General features: G+C 49.6%; 1 protein-coding gene across 3 annotated transcripts in view; it reads left to right on the forward strand.

Moving 5' to 3' along the window:
• Positions 1-18346, forward strand: part of LOC143155145 (uncharacterized) — a 123443-nt gene extending 105097 nt beyond the window's left edge. For all 3 annotated transcript variants that reach the window (XM_076327555.1, XM_076327554.1, XM_076327553.1), the window contains 2 exons: positions 15598-16539; positions 17056-18346. In XM_076327555.1, the coding sequence (XP_076183670.1) occupies positions 15809-16539; positions 17056-17710 (1386 nt within the window). In that variant the 5' untranslated portion in view covers positions 15598-15808 and the 3' untranslated portion in view covers positions 17711-18346. The remainder of the gene's footprint in view (positions 1-15597; positions 16540-17055) is intronic.
• The last annotated feature ends 667 nt before the right edge of the window (positions 18347-19013 follow it).

The following is a 19013-nucleotide window of genomic DNA, read 5'->3' on the forward strand; positions in this document are numbered from 1 at the left end:
CTGAATATATTTTTATTATTTTTGGTAGACTGCGAAGAGGTGCATTCGTCTGTGACGAACCGTAACAATCTACTGAGGGATTGGACTTTGAGTAGAGAGTATAGAAATTGAATCGTTGGGAAGAGAATCTATTGTTCACCGGAGACTTTCGATATCTAATTTAGTAACTATCCTTGGAAATAATACATTAACCGTTCGTAACATATTGGACGTAACCTTTATTCGAGTCTCAGTTTCGTACGCTAAATATTGCAGATCTTTCGGATAAATTCTCACACCGTTGAAGAAATATTTCCACGAACGTTCTCCGAACAACAACCATACGGTTCAAGTATCCCTATCGTTTCTCGTACTCGTGCACCGCAAGTTCGAGTCTTGGAGAGACTTCGAAAGATCGTGGAAGCTCGTCGCGAAAATAATCGAGAAGTTTCGCGCGAAAATATTCAAAAGTGGCCGTTCACCAGGTGCGAATCCATCGGGCTTAGAATTATCAGAAATTCCGCGAAACGGTGCAGGAAATATCGAAGAAATCGATCGAAAAGGTTCCACGGAGACAAAGAGACGAACGTTCGAGGGAACAAATACACGTGACTCGATTGTGAACAATTAAAAATTACAATTTAAAATTACAATTTAAAATTAACCCTCCCGCGTTCGTAAATCGACGAGATCGTTGTAACACGTTTGGTTCGGCATCGTTGGACTTATTTACACCGGAATTTACAACGCGGCTTGTTTACTTCCCCGGACTCGAATTGTTATTTTTACGCGAAGGACACCGCGGTTGTTATTCGCGAAACGCGAGCCTCGGTGAACCGCGCGCGCGGTTTTCCGCGTGTCTCGCGTCGAATCGACGGAAAACTATGAATCTTTCCTTACGGGCGTCTTATTTGCTCGCCAGGGCAGATTTACCATTCCAATGTTTGCGTCACCGTTCACGTATCGGGGATCGCGCGAAAACACCGTTAAAACTTTCCGCGAGACACCTACGCGAGTCTCGAACGATCCGTTCTTCCGTCGTCGTGTACGCAAAATGTCGAAAGATCGTTCAACGAACGGAATATGTTTACATCAGCGAATAGAAACTCCTAGCGCGACGAAAATCTCACCGAATCCCCATTCCCGCGTGAAACTGTGCAAAGTACGGTGGATCAAGGTTCCCTTGAAATTCTAAAGCAAACCGTACAGTGCTAAGTAACGCACCGGTTGTCCCCAAAAAAGTTCGCACCGTGTATGCAAACAGAGATGGACTTTTCGGTGAAACTTGCTCCGTGACGCGTTAACGCTGCACTGTAATTTATTACGAGGTGTTCGCGATGGATGTGAAAAATGAGATCGAGTAAAGTAACGAGATCCGCATCGTGCGTTAGTAAATTCGAACGTTTGGATATTCCTTTCTATTTCGATAGAAGACTACCGATAATGTTCATTGTCAATTTAAACACAGTGTGAGAAAATTGTACGATTCTCCTTCGTCCACGTTAAAGCGAGCAATTTTTTCTTCACCTTTCCTCCGAATAGTATTGCTAATATATTCTACGAGTCTTCTTATTTAATCCCTTCAGAAAAACGAAAGTGTGTCACCTAAAATTACCATCGGCAGACTCATGAAAAGACCAAGTATCCGAGTTTATCCGCCGTTTGAAAGTTGGTTCTCTCGATGAAACTCGAAATAATATTTCGATATCGCGAACGCACCGATTCGAACGTTTCCAGTGGTTCAGGGGAGGATTTTCGTTTATTAGGAGTTCCATCTTCGTTTAAGTTCCGTCGCTCGACGGAGGGAAGAAGAAAAGAAAAGAAAAGAAACGAGAGAAAAAAAGAAGAAAGAAACGAGAGAAATCGAGGCGTAGAAAGAATCGGGTACCGTCGATCTTCACGGATCACTTTCCACCGATCCGTGGAATCCGACGCGAGCGAAATCCGGCTGCCGGTGTAATTTCCAGAGAGACTTAAAGCCGAACGGATTGACCCAGGTCGCGAATCCGTCGGGTCTTCGTTTCGACGGCTTTTTTCCTCCCTCCTAGACCCTCTGCTCGCGCACGAGGAGGAGGATGAGGATGAGGAGGAGGAGGAGGGGTAGGTGGAGACGGAGGTGTAGGAGGGAGGAGGACGTCCCTCTCGGTTCGGATTTAGGGCGCTATTTAAATAGAGGCTTATGGGGCAGGTCCGTGTCCTCTTCTCTCTCCGTCTCTCGCGTTCCGTCGTTCTCTGTCCCTCCCTGGCGTTGTTATCTGGAGCAGCGGCGCCCGTGTCTGCGGAGGCTGTGTCGTATTGATCTGTCGGCTCGCTTGCCAGCACACGCCGAAGAAAGAGAGGGAAAAGTAGGGAGCCGGTAATTTATCGCAGACCCACACCACGATGTTCGACCGGGAATCGCGCGACGCCTACGGGGCGAATCCGATCGAAGACGCGCCGCGTCGCGTCGCGTCGCGCCACGCCACACCGCGCGTTTCGCCTCTGCTTCGACACGGGCTCGCTTTGAACTAACAATTCGGTCACGTGTGATCGATCGTACCACCTCGTATCCCCCCACACCCACCCCCTCGCCTCCCGCCGGCTCGAAACATCGCGACGATTAATTAGCACTCTGTCGCGTGAAACGTGATTAGGGAGGTCTCTTTGAGGGAAGAATCGATCTCGTCGACGTGACTCTGAAAATAACGATAATAATAGCAGCAACGATCGTCGGGGACACGGACAATGAAATCGGCCGGGAAACTTCGGGACGATTCGAGACCTGCACGTGCGATCGGAGACCTCTTTGAAGGGAGGATCGATCTCGTCGTCGTGACTTCGAAAATAATTGGAATAATAGTAACAACGATCGTTGGAGAAATGGAAAATAAAATCGACTCGGTTCGCTTGAGAAATTTCGGGGCGATTAGCGACGTGAATTTGTGATCGAAAGCCTCTTTGAAGGGAGGATCGATTTCGTTGTCGTGACTTCGAAAATAATTATAATAACAGCAACAATGATCGTTGGGAAAATGGAAAATAAAATTGGCTCGTTCTACTTGGGAAATTTCGGGGCGATTAGCAATCTGCATTTGTGATCGAAAGCTTCTTTGAAGGGAGGATCGATTTTGACGAGATATTTTGAAAGTAATAATAATAACGATTGTTAGAAAGATGGAAAATAAAATTGGTTCGTTTGCCACAAAAGTTTTGGGTAACCTGCAGAATGAACGCGTCGAAGGATGTCTCTTTGAAGAGAGGATCGATTTTGACGATCTTTAAAATAATAATAATAATAATAATAATAATAATAATAATACTTGTTACAAAGATAGAAAATAGAATTGGTTTGTTTACCTCGAAACTTTAGGGCAATTAGCACCCTGCTGCGTGAAACGTGATCAGAGAGGTCTCCTCGAAAGAATAATCGATACTGTCGACGTATCTTGAAAATAATAATACAAAATATTAATATTATATAATAATAATAATCATTGTCAGGAAGATGGAAAATAAAGTTAGCCCGTAGGAGAATTTTTGGCTCGCTCTCGTTTACAAGGTACGTGAAATCGAGCGAGTCTGCCCGTCTCTCGAGTTGTCGCTGCTCGACCTTGATCGCGCGACACTCCGACGGACTTGGATCGCGTTTGTACACCTTCGTCGTAAAACACGATGGAAATCGGAGAATTAAGATAGCAGGCCTCTCGAAACAAAAATTATTCCACTGGCACTGTGTACGCTATCGCGAGCGCAATCAGAGATAATCGCTTACAGAGAAATAGATTAGTCGCGGTATGGTCGAGTACCGCCGCGACTAAACCGCGACGTTACGTTCCATCGTTTTATCGAGAACGAAACATCGCGCAAGGAAATTATTTTTCCAACGAGAGATCCGTCCGTCGTTCAGCTCCTTGGTGGATTACTTAATCCGTGCACGTGCACGAGGAAAAAAATAAAGATAAAAATTGCGATTCCTCGCGATCGAGTCGTTCTACGAGTAATTCTTTCCAAGTTGGTTTCAAACCGGACAGAATAAACATTGTCGATTCACCTTTAACGATCGATCGTTTTCGAATCGCGTCTGATCGTTTCTCGAGCGATTGTTCGATGAATTTCTACCCTTTCGATCGAAAAAAAAAGTATTTTTATTCGTCGTCGATACGAAGCTACCGGTATCGTCGAACTTCTCGTAAATTCGTCTCTGGATCCGAATTTCGGACGCCTCATCGGATAATTTTATCGCGTCGATCGATTCGATTCGATTCGGAACGGTTCACTGGCCTTGCTTGAATCGTACGACGATTCAAGGGCACCGCTGTTGTAATAGTTGCGCAAGACGAATGGAAACGGTAGTGTCGCAACCGTTCCAACGAATTTGTAAAAAGTCCCGCATCGTGTCGTGAATTCGATTATTTATGTTCGTGACCACCGTCGAGGGACTGTTGCGAAATTCAAGCGACACCACGGGCTGCAAGTCGTTCTGGTTATCGGGTAAAAAGGTGCACTGAAAGATTGAAAAGAGTGCTCCTGCGTGGAATTCGGATTCGACGGTCAGAATTTGTTAAAAAAAGATTGCTTCGCTATTGGTTACCTTCGTGAACGACGTTCGGAAGTATTTCGCGCAACCCCTTGCAGTATCCAGTGAGTTTACATTGGATAAACACGGATTAAATTCAATTGAATGTACAGACGGGACTGGGAGAGATTGCACTTGCGCTCTTGAAAAAATTTGCCTCGCTAATTAATCGAGATCACGCGATAAAGGTTTCCAAAGCACTCTCGATGAAATCCCAGTATGTACTGGAGAAAGCTGGAAAGATTGCACTTTAATTTAAAAAAAGTTACTTTATTATTTGGTCGAGATCACACGGTACATGTAGAGGTCTCCAAAGCAAGCTCTATATAATCCCAGTATATACTGGAGAAAGCTGGAAAGATTGCACTTTAATTTTAAAAAACGATTACTATACTATTTGCTCGAGATCACACGGTACGTGTAGAAGTCCCCAAAGCAAGCTCTATATAATCCCAGTATATACTGGAGAAAGCTGGAAAGATTGCACTTTAATTTTAAAAAAAGATTACTACACTATTTGCTCGAGATCACACGGTACATATAGAGCTCTCCAAAGCAAGCTCTGTATAATCCCAGTATATACCGGGGAAAGCTGTAAAGATTGCACTTTAATTAAAAAAAAAAGATTATTTTACTACTGGTCGAGATATCGTGTAAACTATCGAGTAATAGCTCGCAATGGCTATTGAACGTCACTTGGAGTGATTTGTTGCAACTGCTCGCGGTGCGCGCGAATGCCTCGAAGCAAAGAACGAACGCGTCGAACAAGAAACGTTTCCATCTGTGCAAACCGAACTATCGCGTGTGTCGCGCGAAGACGCGCGTGCAAAAATTATTAATTACTCGGCGCATTCAGGCTCGATCGGACGAATCAGCGAGCTCTCGGTTTCTGTCGACTTTGGAAAAACGAGATCGGCGTGATGTCACGCGACTGGTTCGGCACGTGTTCGTAGCTAATGTCAGGGTCGCGTTCGTCGCGAGCACTCGCCGGGAACGATTTCGGTTTCGTCGTGTCAAGGCGAACGATTCTAATTTCAAATAACGGAATAGAAAAGCGTGTTGATAGAGGACGAAGGTAAAAGGTAAACTGCCTTCGCCCTCGAGCCATTTTGAACCGTGCTTTTGAAAACTCGAGATTGTTTACCGAGCGACTGTAAGACGCGATCGACCTTCGAGTTTATTACTCTTGATACGTATAATGCAAGAATACATAAAATTGCAACGAGAAGTGTACGAAGATAAATTCCGTTCGATCGACAAATTTGTAGCGTATCGATACAAGATTAAATATAAAACGTGTTACGAAACGTTTAAAACAATTATGAAATATTGTTTCATTATCGTTTATAAAATATTACGGTATACAAACAAAAATACCTAACCTAATGACTCTCAAAAAAAAGAAAAACAACAAAAAATATCTAAAATTACAAAAGTCAATAAGACGAGAGATAGAAGCGAGAAAGTCCCCAAAACGGGTAACAACGGGATAAATACTCGGAACAATTTGCATAATATCCTCGTGAAGGGGTCGACACGGTTCCCCTCGATTATTATCTACGTTCCAAGATTTCTCGGTCGGGTCCTAGCGAGAAAATCCTCGTACGATTCACCTAGACCCTTTGAGAAACTCGAACAAAATATGGCGACGAAGAGCGAGACACGGGAAGAATCCAGCATCGAAAAACCGCGATCGTAGCTCGAAAGGATATTTCGTCTGCGTGGATTCGGGTATTGTTTCAACTGGGGCGCAGTCGTAGGATTAATTTTTCACGTCGAAGGAAGCGAGCGCGCCGGGAAGACCACGGGTCGAGAGGAGGGGTCACGGGGAACGATCGATCGATCCGTCTCGAAATCGTGTGCCGCAACGTGGCCCGATGCGCCAAAAGGGAGGCACGAAGGCTGACGTCGCGTTGGGCGCAAAACCTCGCGAATCGATACGTTTCGCGTATATACGGTATGGATTTGTTTGCGCGACGTAGACAACCACGAGCACCACGACCACCACGACCACCACGACCACCACGACGACGATCTTTAAAACGTCGCCATGACGGACGGGCTGCACACGTGAACACGACGATTTGTTGTATAACTGGTCGTTACGTAACGCGATTCCGCACGGTTTCCTCCCGTCCGCCATCTATTCATTGTCAGAACGGAGTAATCAGAGAGTTGCCAGCTGCAGGCGAGAGTACGCCGTTCGCTAATTCACCGATAGGTTCGATGATGCTTCCCGAACTTGCACGAGGAGAAGGGCTACGGGAACTTTGATTTTCATCGAGAGGAGGGACAATCGTCCGAGAAACTCGGCTAGCTGACGCCAGTTCGAGGGAAGAAGGGCTTAAGGAAAGGGTGTACCGACACGATGGAACGTTCTCGAGATCTTTCGTCGCTCGATCGATCGAGTAGGGACACTTCTCGGGACTGAAAACGTCCCCTAGATCGGTACGGTTTTCAATTTTTTTTATTTTTTTTGCGCGGGATTGTGAAATCATTATTTACCGGGGCGTCCCTGGGTTTTCTTTCGATGAACTGTTTTTCAAAGTAGGATTTTTACGGAGGAAATATTCTCGAGGTGTTTCACTGTTCGTGTAGGTTATGGAAGGATTGTTTACCGGGGTAGTTTTGGCAGACATTTTTTCAGAGTGTACGATTTTGTAGGAGCGGTTTTTATAGAAAAGATTCTCGAGATATTTTATTCATGCGGAAGGATTTTCGTAGAACAGAGTGTTGTATAGGATCGTGAGACGATTTTTCCAATTTTCTGTGTTGGATTCTTTTTCAGAGCGCGTACGATTTTCGTTCACGAGATGTATCACTCGAACGAAATTGTCGCGACGAAATATGTTTCTTCGACGGAATTTTCCATTTCCGTGGAAGATTCTCGTGCACCGTTGCGTAATAATCGTTCGTGGGACTATTCCAATTTTTTTTCGTTCGACTTTTTTTCGGAGTCTGCGCGATTCACGGGAACGCGACAATTTTTCTAGAAGCAGATGGCCTCGTGGTCGACGAGGAAGCGCATCCAGCGAAGTACTCCGATTTAAACACCTTTCCACTCGAGTAATGGAAGGCAGGGGCGACCAGGTCGGGTCGAGCACCCGTGTCTTGACCCTATTTAGGTCGAGTCGTAATTACATCCACTTTCCGACGCTTCCTGGCTGCATACTTCTGTCTTCGTTTCGTGAATACTTCTCGCTTCGAGTCGCACCGGTTCTCGTCGTTTGAAGCTTTGGAAAAATTTTTGCGAACAAATTACCAATGGTACACGAACGTTCGTTCGACCTCGTTCTCGAGCGAATTTTAATCGAGCAATGTCTGCTGTTAAATTTGTCCTACATTTGTTTGTATCGCTGTCCCTCGTTTCGTGGGTTATTCTCGTCGAGCCCGGTTCGAAAATCACGGAGACGAGAAAAATGCAAACGAAACTGGTGATTATTAATTGCAGCGATCGCGCGAATCTACGCGTTTAAATTACCCGTCGCACTCCTCTGTCACGGTACATAAATAAAATTCTACCGTGAATAGACTCTGGCGTAAAAAAATGCCGTGCCGAGAAAATTCTACCGTGACGAAATTCTAGCGTGAAACATTCTACCGTGAAACATTCTACCACAAATTACGTGGAATGTATTATCCGTTTGTAAGTTGTATAGGTAGGAATATCTTATAAATAAATGTGCCACGAACATCTACTGTTCGAGTATTGGAACATTACTGCTTCAAAAACGAAAGAACAATATCCACGTCTCTGTATTCTGTACCATCGAGGAACGAGATTCCTTCAATTTCTGATATTTGAATATTAGAATATTATTATCTGAAAAAAATGAAAGAAATCATCGTTCCACGCTACAGAACAAGATGTGCTGCACGAGAGCACAACATACTCGAATTTACCAGAGTTCTCGAATTTCCTTTACCGAGTATCCCAATATTGGAAAATTCCTAATAGAAAAAAAAATTCACAATCACCCTATGGAACAAGATGTGCTCCACGAGAGCACAAAATACTCGAATCAATCCGAGGTTTCGAATTTCGTTGACCGAGTATTTGAAAATTCTAATAGAAAAAAAAAGAAAGAAAATTCACAATTCCTCTCTCCGAGAACCGATCGAAAGTAGTTTACCAAAAAAAGGAAAGGAAGAAGCTCGCCTTCGGAGAATCGATCCGTTCGTGGTCCCGTCTCTCCACGTGGACGTTTCTGGCACGGGTTCCCCCCATGCACGGATGCGCAATTATGCGTCGTCAATCGAAACGACGCCATCCCTGTCGCGGCCGATCGAAGGGAGCCACTTGATACACGGAATAGCAGCGGAGAGCATAATTATCGTCAGACTCGCTCGCCCCGTCGATTCGTCGTGTCTGCGTCGCGGCGACGAAGCGACGCGACGCGACGCGACGTGACGCGACTCGACGCGACGCGACGCGGCGTGGCGCACCCCCGTCGTTAAAAACGCTTCTCGACGTTTGGGTATAGCAACCCTGAAAAAGGAGTTCCCGCAGTCCCGTGCTCCATTGACTCGGTTCGTTGAAGGACACTTGTCTGGCCCACATTCAGTCCCCCTCCCCCTCTTCCGCCACGTGGCCCTCCATTCAACGAACGGGGAAGGGCGCACTCGTGGGTCTTTACGCGCACCTGCAGTCAACCCTCCTGGTGTTCTCACCTCCGTGGTTTCACGGAACCTCGTGAAAGAGAGAGAGAGAGAGAGAGAGAAAGAGAGAAAGAGACTGTCTTTTGAATCGAGCGCCCCTCTTCAACGGGGGTTCCAGATCCGGTTTACTCGTTGGGAGAGCGTCGATCGCGTCTCGAGAGAACAGTTGGACGAGAGTACCGAGCTATTAGCCAGAGGAAGTCTTTTTCTTTCCGTTTCCAACCTGTCTATCGATCGGACCACGCGTTTCACCGAAGAAAGGACTCCGGAAAGCCTTGGTGTATCCTGGAGCCACCATTGTTCGAGGAGAAATTTCGATCCAGACTTACATTCGATCCCCGACTCTCCGTCGATTCGATCCGCTTCCTGCTCTCGACCTTAAACCCGGATTCGGGATGGAATTACTCGCTTCTGCAGCGCGAGTATCGATCGGACGACGCGTCTCGCCGAAGATGAGACGCTGGAAAGGTTCGTTGCGTCTTCGAAACGTCGTAGATCGAGATACTTCTGATCCAGATCTGCCTTGGACCTGCCGACTCGCTTTTGGACCTAACATCTGGATTCTGGATGCAAGTAGTTCCATTCGCAAGCTCGACTATCGATCGAGTGGCGTATCTGATCGAAGATGGGACTGTAGAAAGTCGTGATGCATCTTCGGGGTACTATTTTTGGATGGAATATCCATTATCGGATCTATTTTCGATACTCCGACTCGCTTTCGACTACGCCCGATCCCTGCTTCCGACTTCGAACCTGGATCCTGGCTGGAACTGTGTTCGTGGCAGGGTTAGTTAGAGCCTAGTCTCTAAGATGGAGAAGCGTGGGGTTGCTCGGTATATATGTCGGTTTATATCGAGCGAGAACTATTTCAGGCGGTGCTATTCACGGGATAATCCTCCATTTGCCGTATTTGGACGTTAGGATTCTACTGTTCGTTCGGTCTAGGTCCTATGTAGGGTTACTCGGTGTCTGGCTAAGTTTATACAGCACGTGCTCGTGGATCCGTGTTCGTTGGTGTCTCGGTCCACCGTCGTTCTCGTCGTGTTTCTCAATTTTGAATGTTCGCTGGCGGATCCACCTACTCTTTATTCGGTGTGGGTCCGACCACAGGCTTACAGGGTAACCAGGAGGGTTCGTATCTCGCGTTCCATCTGCGTGTCTCCGTTTCGAACGTTCGCGAGGAGAGCCGCTTCGAGAATACACTCCGCGCGCAACCTAGGCCCCTAGGCTCACTTGGTAGCCGAGTTTCTATAGTGCGTGCTCGGAGACACTCCGTTTCTATTCACGGTACCATCCTCGCTACGTTTACTATTTTCGAGCGTTCACGAATCTCTCGTACCTACTCTCGGTTCAGTCTAGGTCCAATGTCTCTCGGTACTTGGGTTTGCGCGGAGAACTATGATCACTCGGTGTCACGATTCGTTATCAAACTACTCGCGATTCTCAATTTTGGATATCCACCGGTAGATCATCCACTTCGGACCTGTTCTTTGTTCAACGTAGATCCAACGCAGGCTCACCTGGTATCCAATCGACTCTATAGTGCGTGCTCGGAGACGGTCTCCCTCTATTCACCCAGCTCGCCACGCGTACTATTTTCGAACGTTCGCGAAGAAATCCACTTCGCGCCTACTCTTCGTTCAGGCTAGGTCAAACGTTACACGCCGTTTAACCAGGTTTCTACCGTCTCTGTAGAGACTCGTGCAACCCTCGTCGGTTTTGAAGCAATCTCGAGCTTTCACCGCGATTCACGTTCCAGATCCTCGCGGATCCTCGAGAATCTTGAAGAAAACGTTCAAAAATTCCTACCGACTGTCGTCGTCGTCTTCGTCGTCGTCTTCTTCTTCGTCGTCGTCTTCGTCGTCGTCGTCGTCGTCATTTCATCCCGTGCTCGGCTCCCCGGGTTCAATTCGTTTTTAATTATCCCCGAGTGGAAGTTACCTCGGCTCCCAGCGTTCCTTAATTAATAGTTACACGGGGCCGCTGTCGTTTAATAGTCGTTCAGGCTGCGTCGCCGCGGCACTCGAAAGAACAGGCCCGGTGAACTTCGTCTTTCAAGACGCCGCTTCCGCGATAATTATCGAGCCACCGTTAATCGTCCTCTTACCCGTCCCCCGCCCCCTCGCGTTCTCCGAGCCGTGTATCTCGGTCGAGGAAGATCTCGCGGGGTTGAAAAAGAGGAGAGACGGAGGGACCGAGCGAGGAACGGGTTTTCGCAGCTACTCGGCTCGCAAGGCCGTGTATTTTTAACTTGAGAACCTTCCGGCAACCCTGGCCGGGATCAATACCTCCGACAACCCCGTCGTCGTGTACTACTGCTGGAAGCAGAAAGGGTGCAGCGGGGTTAACCTACATATTCAGCTCTGGCCGGCGGGCGGGCGGGCGGGCGGGCGGGCGAAGCTTCGCGAAGCCCGCGCAAAGGAAAACATTTTTCTTTCGGCCGGGGGAAACTCGCGGGAAATGGCGTGGTGGGTGGGGAGAGATGGGTGCCCGGTGAACAGTGGGGAGGGTTCCCGGGAAGCGTTATCCGGGGAAAACGAGGAGCGAGTTTCGCACGGCTCGGCGGACTTCCACTTCTCTTTCTTGGAGTATCGACTGACGCGGCCCGCCGCGCTCTTCCGCTTCGAAACTTTCCTTTGCGTGTTCAACTATGCCGGTGTCGGACGATCCCGTTTGTTTACTCGACCGCTCGCTAAAGGATTCCGGTAAGATCTTATCGAGGATCGCGGAGAATTAACGCGATAGGAATTATTACACCGAGGAGAGTTCGCGAGAGGGAACAGAGACGGAACGACGAACGAAACGCGGTGTGTACGAAATTCTCGCCGGGTGAATTTCCGAGGAATTGAAAATCGTAACTGGCGACCAGTACGAGCGGAGAGCGCGCGTCGATTTAGTTTCTTTGTGTTTTTTTTTTTCTTTCGAAACTCGTAACGAGGGATTCCCAAGTAACGATAAAGCTTGGGTAGTTTGATATTTCTTTTACGATTTCTCGCGGTACAATCGAGGTTACAGTAACAGTAATACTACGCGTAACAGTAACATCGAAGGAAATTACTTAATTTATTCAACGGGGGGTGATTACAATTTTGATTCCTTTATCGCGAAATATTTCATTCTTCTTTATCGTCCACAGATTCAAACTTAAGAACGATCGTACGTTTCTCGGATCGAAAATTTTGTCGTAGCAGGAAACTTTAATCAAAACACATCTTCATCGTCCGCTTCGCGATTCGAAGATCGCTCTCCATTTGAGAAAGCAACGAATCCACGTTAATATTTTCTCGCGCCGAGACCACAAGCTGCGAGGCGCGAACGAAACACGGAACGGCCGCAAAGGTTGGCCCGCAGTCGCGTAATTGAAAAATACCCGCGACCGCGTTGTCCGCTGTGATATTTGACCGAAAAAGGGGTCGGAGCCAGAGGTCGCGGCGCGGAAAACGCACAAGAGAAAAAGAGAGAGAGAGACACGAACCAAACCCGCTAGGACGAGGAAAACGAGCAACGCGGACGTCCTACCGTATCCAGTTACAAAATGGCTGCTGATCCGGTGGACTCTTTGGAAGCTTACGCTCCCTTTACCGCCCTTCGTCTGGACGTCTCTCGGAAGATCACGGGCGTAAAAAAAGAGGAAACAGGACCACGACGGAATTGAGTTCCGTGGACGTACCCGTAGTGGTTGGTAGGGTCGTCTCGGGATCCTGGTGGCTGAAAAAGGAAGAGAGAAAAAGGGGTGCGGAGAAGAAACGTAAGATCGAGAAGGAAAATGGCGAGAGAGTGCACGGGGGCGACTTGGTCGGTGCTGGAAAAGGAGTAACCTGTCGGTTACTCGATGGTGGTTCGTGGGATAGAGAAAGAAGCGAACCGAAGGGAGAAAAGCAAAGAAAAGGCTTTCCCTCTCGATGTCGTTCGGGTTCGGGTAGAGCAAGTTCCGCAATTCCGCGAGGAGATGCCTCTGTATAAGATGGCCACTCGACGCCGCTAAGGGCAATCCGTTTTATTGGCGTTCGTTTCACGGTAATCGCGCGAGTAGCTGAATATTCGTTCGCCTCCTCGATACGCGGCCGAGGATACCGTGGAACGCGTTTTGAATTGGCCTAGGAACCTCGAGGGCGTTTTATCCTTCGACGAGCCTTTCGAGAGACTTTCGTCCGCTCGTTTGCCCGGAAGCAAGGATCTTAAGAAAGTTACCGTCAACGGGGGTGGTGGTGGTTCTGTTTCGATCGTTTCTCTTCGATCCAAGGAATTTTCCACGGATAATTCATCTTCGGAGAGACAGACAGAGAGAGAGATACTTTAACCGAGCGATGGAAAAACGAAGAGGTTACGTTTCATCGCGAGACGCGTTCACGAACGATCGAGAGACACTCTCGTTCTCGGACGACGCTCTCGTTCGCGAATTTAACGGACGTTTCGGTGCGGATTCTCGTCGACGAAACGCAACCAGCATCGTTTTCGATGACGCGAGGCTACCCGACCCGTCCGTGGCAGGGTTTCCCAAACTTTCACACGTTCGGGCCCACTTTCGAGAACGTTAATCGTATCTCGCGTACCGCCCGCGTGTTTCGAAACGTACCTCGAGTGGAACAATGTCGATTCAACGATTTCAAATTTTTACCGTGTGCGCAACTCGGTTGTGTATTTATCGTACCGATCGACGAGACACTGCGTTGATCTACGTTTCAAGTTCCCGTGTGTTTCAACGTTGAACGCAACTGGTTCGAAACCGGCTCGCGAAAGATACTTTGGGAACCGCTGCTCTATGTATACCGCGCTGTGACGCCTGTTTCCCGTGAAATATTACATTTGACGCGCGTCGCGCGCCAAATTAATCTCGCGCGACCGATGTACAAGGAGTATGAAATTGCACACGATGTACGATAACGACAGTTCATCGTAACTCGACGAAAATTCTCCGTTTGCTATCGAGGACACCGCAACCGGTGTCGGTTGTACAATCGAAACGATCCCTGGCGGTCACCTTGCGAACTGTTATAATCTGGATAGGTGATTCACACGAATCAACGGGGTTGTAATATCTTTCGCGAGTGTGAACAATCGTCCAGTAGGAGATCGAGCGAAACGTTTGACCCGATACGGTTTAAAATTCCCGCCAAGTCTTTCCAACCGCTCTCCATACATTCCTCCGTGGTGTATACCTACAATCTACGTTACAGAACATCGTAGGTTAGAACACCATAGGTCTCGATGATCCTTACGGGCGATGTTCCCGTGAAACGAGTTCGATCGACCTGGAAAACGACCACGAAACCGTAAACCGTAATAGGAACGAGACTCGACACTTTTACGGGGCACCGTGAATTTACGCTTCTGTCGCGCATAATCGAACCTCGTATTACCGACGAAATAAACCAGCCAGGGCCCCGAGGGTTCGTACGGGAGGTCTTTGTCGAAGGCCGGGAAGCCCGAGAGGGCATTATGCCGCGCGAATACGTCGAAAAACGATTGGTTCTCGTTTGGAAGTTCTTGGGCGGTGGGCGGTGGGTGAAACCCGAAGGCGAGCACCACCGAGTAACCGGAAGCGGCGTTCCGTTTCAATGCACGATCGTGAAAAGAGCCGATAACACGGGCTCCGAGTAAAAGCAAATGCCTCTCGTGGATACTGGCTGCTGGGAGTCTTTTAATGTCATTTCGCGCTCGCGGAGAGCCTCGAATAGCGATAGGACCCCTTTGTGCCGCGACTCGCGAATTTTTATTCGAGACTCTTTTGTTGGCACCGCGGTCCAAGGGATCGATGACGCTTCGTGTTGTAATTAAAGAGACATAAGGGAATAAAGGGGTCGTGAAGTTTCCAGGCATTTTTCACCGGGCCCCGAACGATACATTTATGCGCGTTGGAACGGTAATACGAACATTCGTTGCGCGAAAATTTTATTCAAAGAACATTACGCGAACGTCCTCTTACGCGAAACGTTCCGTTACGTAAACTCTCCATCGTACGAGCACTCTGTTTCGCGGACATTCCACCAAAGGAATCGTGTAATTCGATCGGTAAAATTGTTCGGTATTGTTTCTTCTTAATTTTATATTCTACGTGGAAAATTACCTACGAACGAACCGTAATTATTTCCGGTTCATTTGTCTCGAGTATCGAACAAAATCGAGCAGTCGTTTATCGTTCTAACGCGTGAACACTACTACTCCGATACTGTGGAATAGATGAATTTTTCCAAGGAAGAACACACTGATGGTAATCTCGACGCCCTCCTCCAATCTTTTTCTACGATTGTAGACTACTTCCTAATTCTACCGTAAATTTAAAAATACGAGCTCGAAACGTTCGGTATATTTCTCAGAGCAAAGAGTTACAAGGGGTACCGTCGAAGGGATAAATGTTCGAGGACAAAGTTATCTAACGAAGAACGTGTCCGTACGTGTTACAGATTCGGAGATAGGAGGAAACGCGAGTCCCTGGTGAACGCCATCGAATCGAAAGTTTCGAGCCACCGTAGGTCACCGCGTCGCCTAGTGGCTCCATCTTCGAGGATCAGCCGGGGTTCGCGGCAAGACGGCCGATCGTGCGAACTACCTCGGTGATATTACGCGGCTGCGACGACCAGCAACAGCCCGAAGATTCCCCCAGCAAAGTCCAAAATGCACATCGAGGTGCAGGTGGCGCTCAACTTCGTGATATCGTACCTATACAACAAGCTGCCTCGCAGACGGGTGAACATCTTCGGCGAGGAGCTCGAGAAAGCGTTGAAGGACAAGTTCAAGGGTCACTGGTACCCGGAGAAACCGTTCAAGGGGTCCGCGTTCAGATGCTTGAAAACCGGGGACCCGGTGGACCCGGTGTTGGAACGTGCCGCGAAGGAGAGCGGTGTCCCGATCCAGGACATACTGGAGAACCTTCCGGCGGAGTTGGCCGTGTGGGTGGACCCTGGAGAGGTGAGCTATCGCATCGGCGAGATGAACGCCGTGAAGATACTCTACTCCGAGACCGGGGATCCGCACGACGAGAGTTCGGCCGATCGCGAGGTGACCAAGACCTTCAATCCCGAGGCTCAATGCTTCAGGCCGATCGAGGCTGTGGGCACATCGCTGGGCGGGCTCAGCCTCAGTCCAAAGTCCACCTCACCGTTCCCCAGCTCTTTGGGCAGCAACGCGAGCAACGGATCATCGAACAACCAGCAGAGCGGTCACGGGTCCGGTTCCTCGTCGGCGCCGTCACCGACACCCATCGCCAACTCGTTCAAGCGTTCGCCTAGTCCCGTCGCAGTCTTCATACCGCGGACCACCGCGCCGCTCACATTCACCACCGCCACCTTCGCTCAGACCAAGTTCGGCAGCACCAAGCTGAAGACCAGCAGCAAACGGGCCAACAGGTTGGTATCCAAAGTCTCGCGCGACGGGAGAATTGCGATTCGAGGATCGCCTTGGTCTCCGCGAATGTCCAGCGAACCGATCTCGAGATGTCGGAGATCTCCGAGTTTGCGTTTCTTTCGACCGTTGTTTACAATTTATCGTACCCACCGTCGAGGAGGTCCCGTCGAATTCTGGATCGCAATTCTCTCTCGAGCCTTTTCATAGACGATCGAGCGAGTCTTCGAGACTCCGATCTGGATCTAAACTCGTTCGGCAGGGCTTACGGTCCCCGATGTACCGCGAGAAGCTGGAAGGATCTCGCCCGGATTAAACGTAGACCGACGACTCTGTTACTTAATCCGGGAGCGATGTTTGCTCGGTCGGACCGATACAACTCGCGATTCCCGGCGATGTCCTTCCAGTTACCCGTGGAATATAAATCTCTTCTTCCAAGATCTCTTCCTCCCGAAAACCACCACTCTCCCCCAGAACCATCGATCAGTGGAATGAACCGTCCGCGATCCTCTTGCTTTCAGAATGTCCCCCACCGAGTTCTCGAACTACATAAAGCAACGCGCGATGCAGCAACAGATCCACCACCATCACCATCATCAGCAGCACCAGCAGCAGCAGCAGCAACAGCAACAGCAACAACAACAGCAGCAGCAGCAGCAACAGCAACAGCAACAACAGGCAGCCCCGGGGGGGTTACCGGTGTCGCGGAGTTCACCGTGCAGTCGCAGCCTCTCGCCGGGGAGCATAGTGGCGGGCACTGGTCAGCAACACACGGACCCGAGCGCGTACTTCTTTCAGCACGCGCCGGCCGCGTATCATCCCCAGTTCCCCCATCGCAACATCTTCGATTCGTCGAGCCACGGTGGCTACCTGTCCGCCGATCTCTACACGGGCGCCAACTTCCCGTCCTCGTATTTCGACCCGGTGACGGTTGCCGGCCACCAGTTCTACGGTGGTAGCGTGAACGGCACCAGCAACGCGGCCGGTAGCAACGGGAACTCGCACACGGCCGGTAATCTGGGACCGGTCGGTTCCGCGGCGACGAACAGCAACGCGAACGGCGCCGGCCAGCAACAGGACAAGACCGCGCTGGTCGAGGGTCTGAACAACTTCGGCCTCGGTTCCGTCGCGTCTTACTCGGCCAGCCAGTATCAACACCTCCTCGTAGCCAACTAGTTCCCCGCGCGGATCGAAGCCGAGCGAGCTGCGCGGCTCGAGTCGCGCCCGATCAACGGCGCCGCAACGCCCGACAGGAGGGACAGGCGGGCCTCCGAGAGAAGCGTATCGAAGTTCTCACCGGCACGGTCGACCACCACATCGCCCGGTGTACACTAGCTCACGCGCACCGATCCGCTCGCGATCGCCCGATCGACCCGGCGAACCGTATCCACCGTCGACAATGGAGGACTAAGGGAGCTCGCACCTACCTTCCAACGAAGATGCAGCGGGAGCGTCGTCACGCCCTACCTCCGATCCAACCACCCCCTCGAGGAGAGTTCTCAACGGTCATCGAACGAGTCTACCAACTGGAGAGACTGCGAAAGTTTGTTCGAACAGGGAAACGGAGAGCTGAGAACAGATCTTTCGCTCTTCGATGATGCATCGGGAGTCACGTGGTAACTGCGATTCTATCGAAGAGCGTTTCGGTCGGTCGTCGAACGAGTCTACCACCTGGAGAAGCTGCGGAAAGTGTTCGAAGATGGAAACGGAGAGCTGAGAACAGATCTTTCGCTCTTCGATGATGCATCGGGAGTCACGTGCTAGCTCCGATTCTACCGAAGAGCGTTTTGGTTGGTCGTCGAGGAAGCGTACCACCTGAGGAGGCTGTGGAAAGTGTTCGAAGATGGAAACGGAAGAGATAGACCGGCTGTGCCTCTCTTCGAAGATGTATCGCGAGGTGATGTAGCTCGTATCCAACGATCCTCTCGAAGAGCGATCCGGTCGGTCGTCGAGGAAACGTACCACCTGGGGAGGCTGCGGAAAGTGTTCGAACAGGGAAACGGAAGGGAGAGATCGGCCGTGTCTCTCATCGAAGATGTGCATCGCGAGTCACGTGTTGGCTCCGATCCTCTCGAAGAACCTTCCGCTCGGTCATCGAAGGAGCACCACCTGGGGAGGTTGCAGAAGAAGGTGTCCCAAAGAGGGACGAGAAGAGGAGAAACGCTTCGGGTTCGTCTCTGGATGCCTCGAAACGACCCCTTCGAAGGTCCGTTTTTCTCTTTCGGTCACGGATGGTGTACACAACTCGAGGATGCTACGGAAGGTGTTCAAAGGGAAACAGTAGAGGGGAGCTCCGATTCAACCCCTCGAAGAGCGTTCTTTCGAATCATCGGAGGAGGAGGACCGACCTGGAGTAGCTACCAACGGAGTTCGAAGGGGGACAAGGAGGGAAGAGACGCTTCGGTGACCAGCCCCCCGACGTGGACCAGGATTCGCGAGAGGGATCGAGAGAGAGAGGGAGAGAGAGCGAGCGAGCGAG

Source organism: Ptiloglossa arizonensis, chromosome 2 (assembly GCF_051014685.1).
Source record: "Ptiloglossa arizonensis isolate GNS036 chromosome 2, iyPtiAriz1_principal, whole genome shotgun sequence".
NCBI classification, from domain to species: domain Eukaryota; kingdom Metazoa; phylum Arthropoda; class Insecta; order Hymenoptera; family Colletidae; genus Ptiloglossa; species Ptiloglossa arizonensis.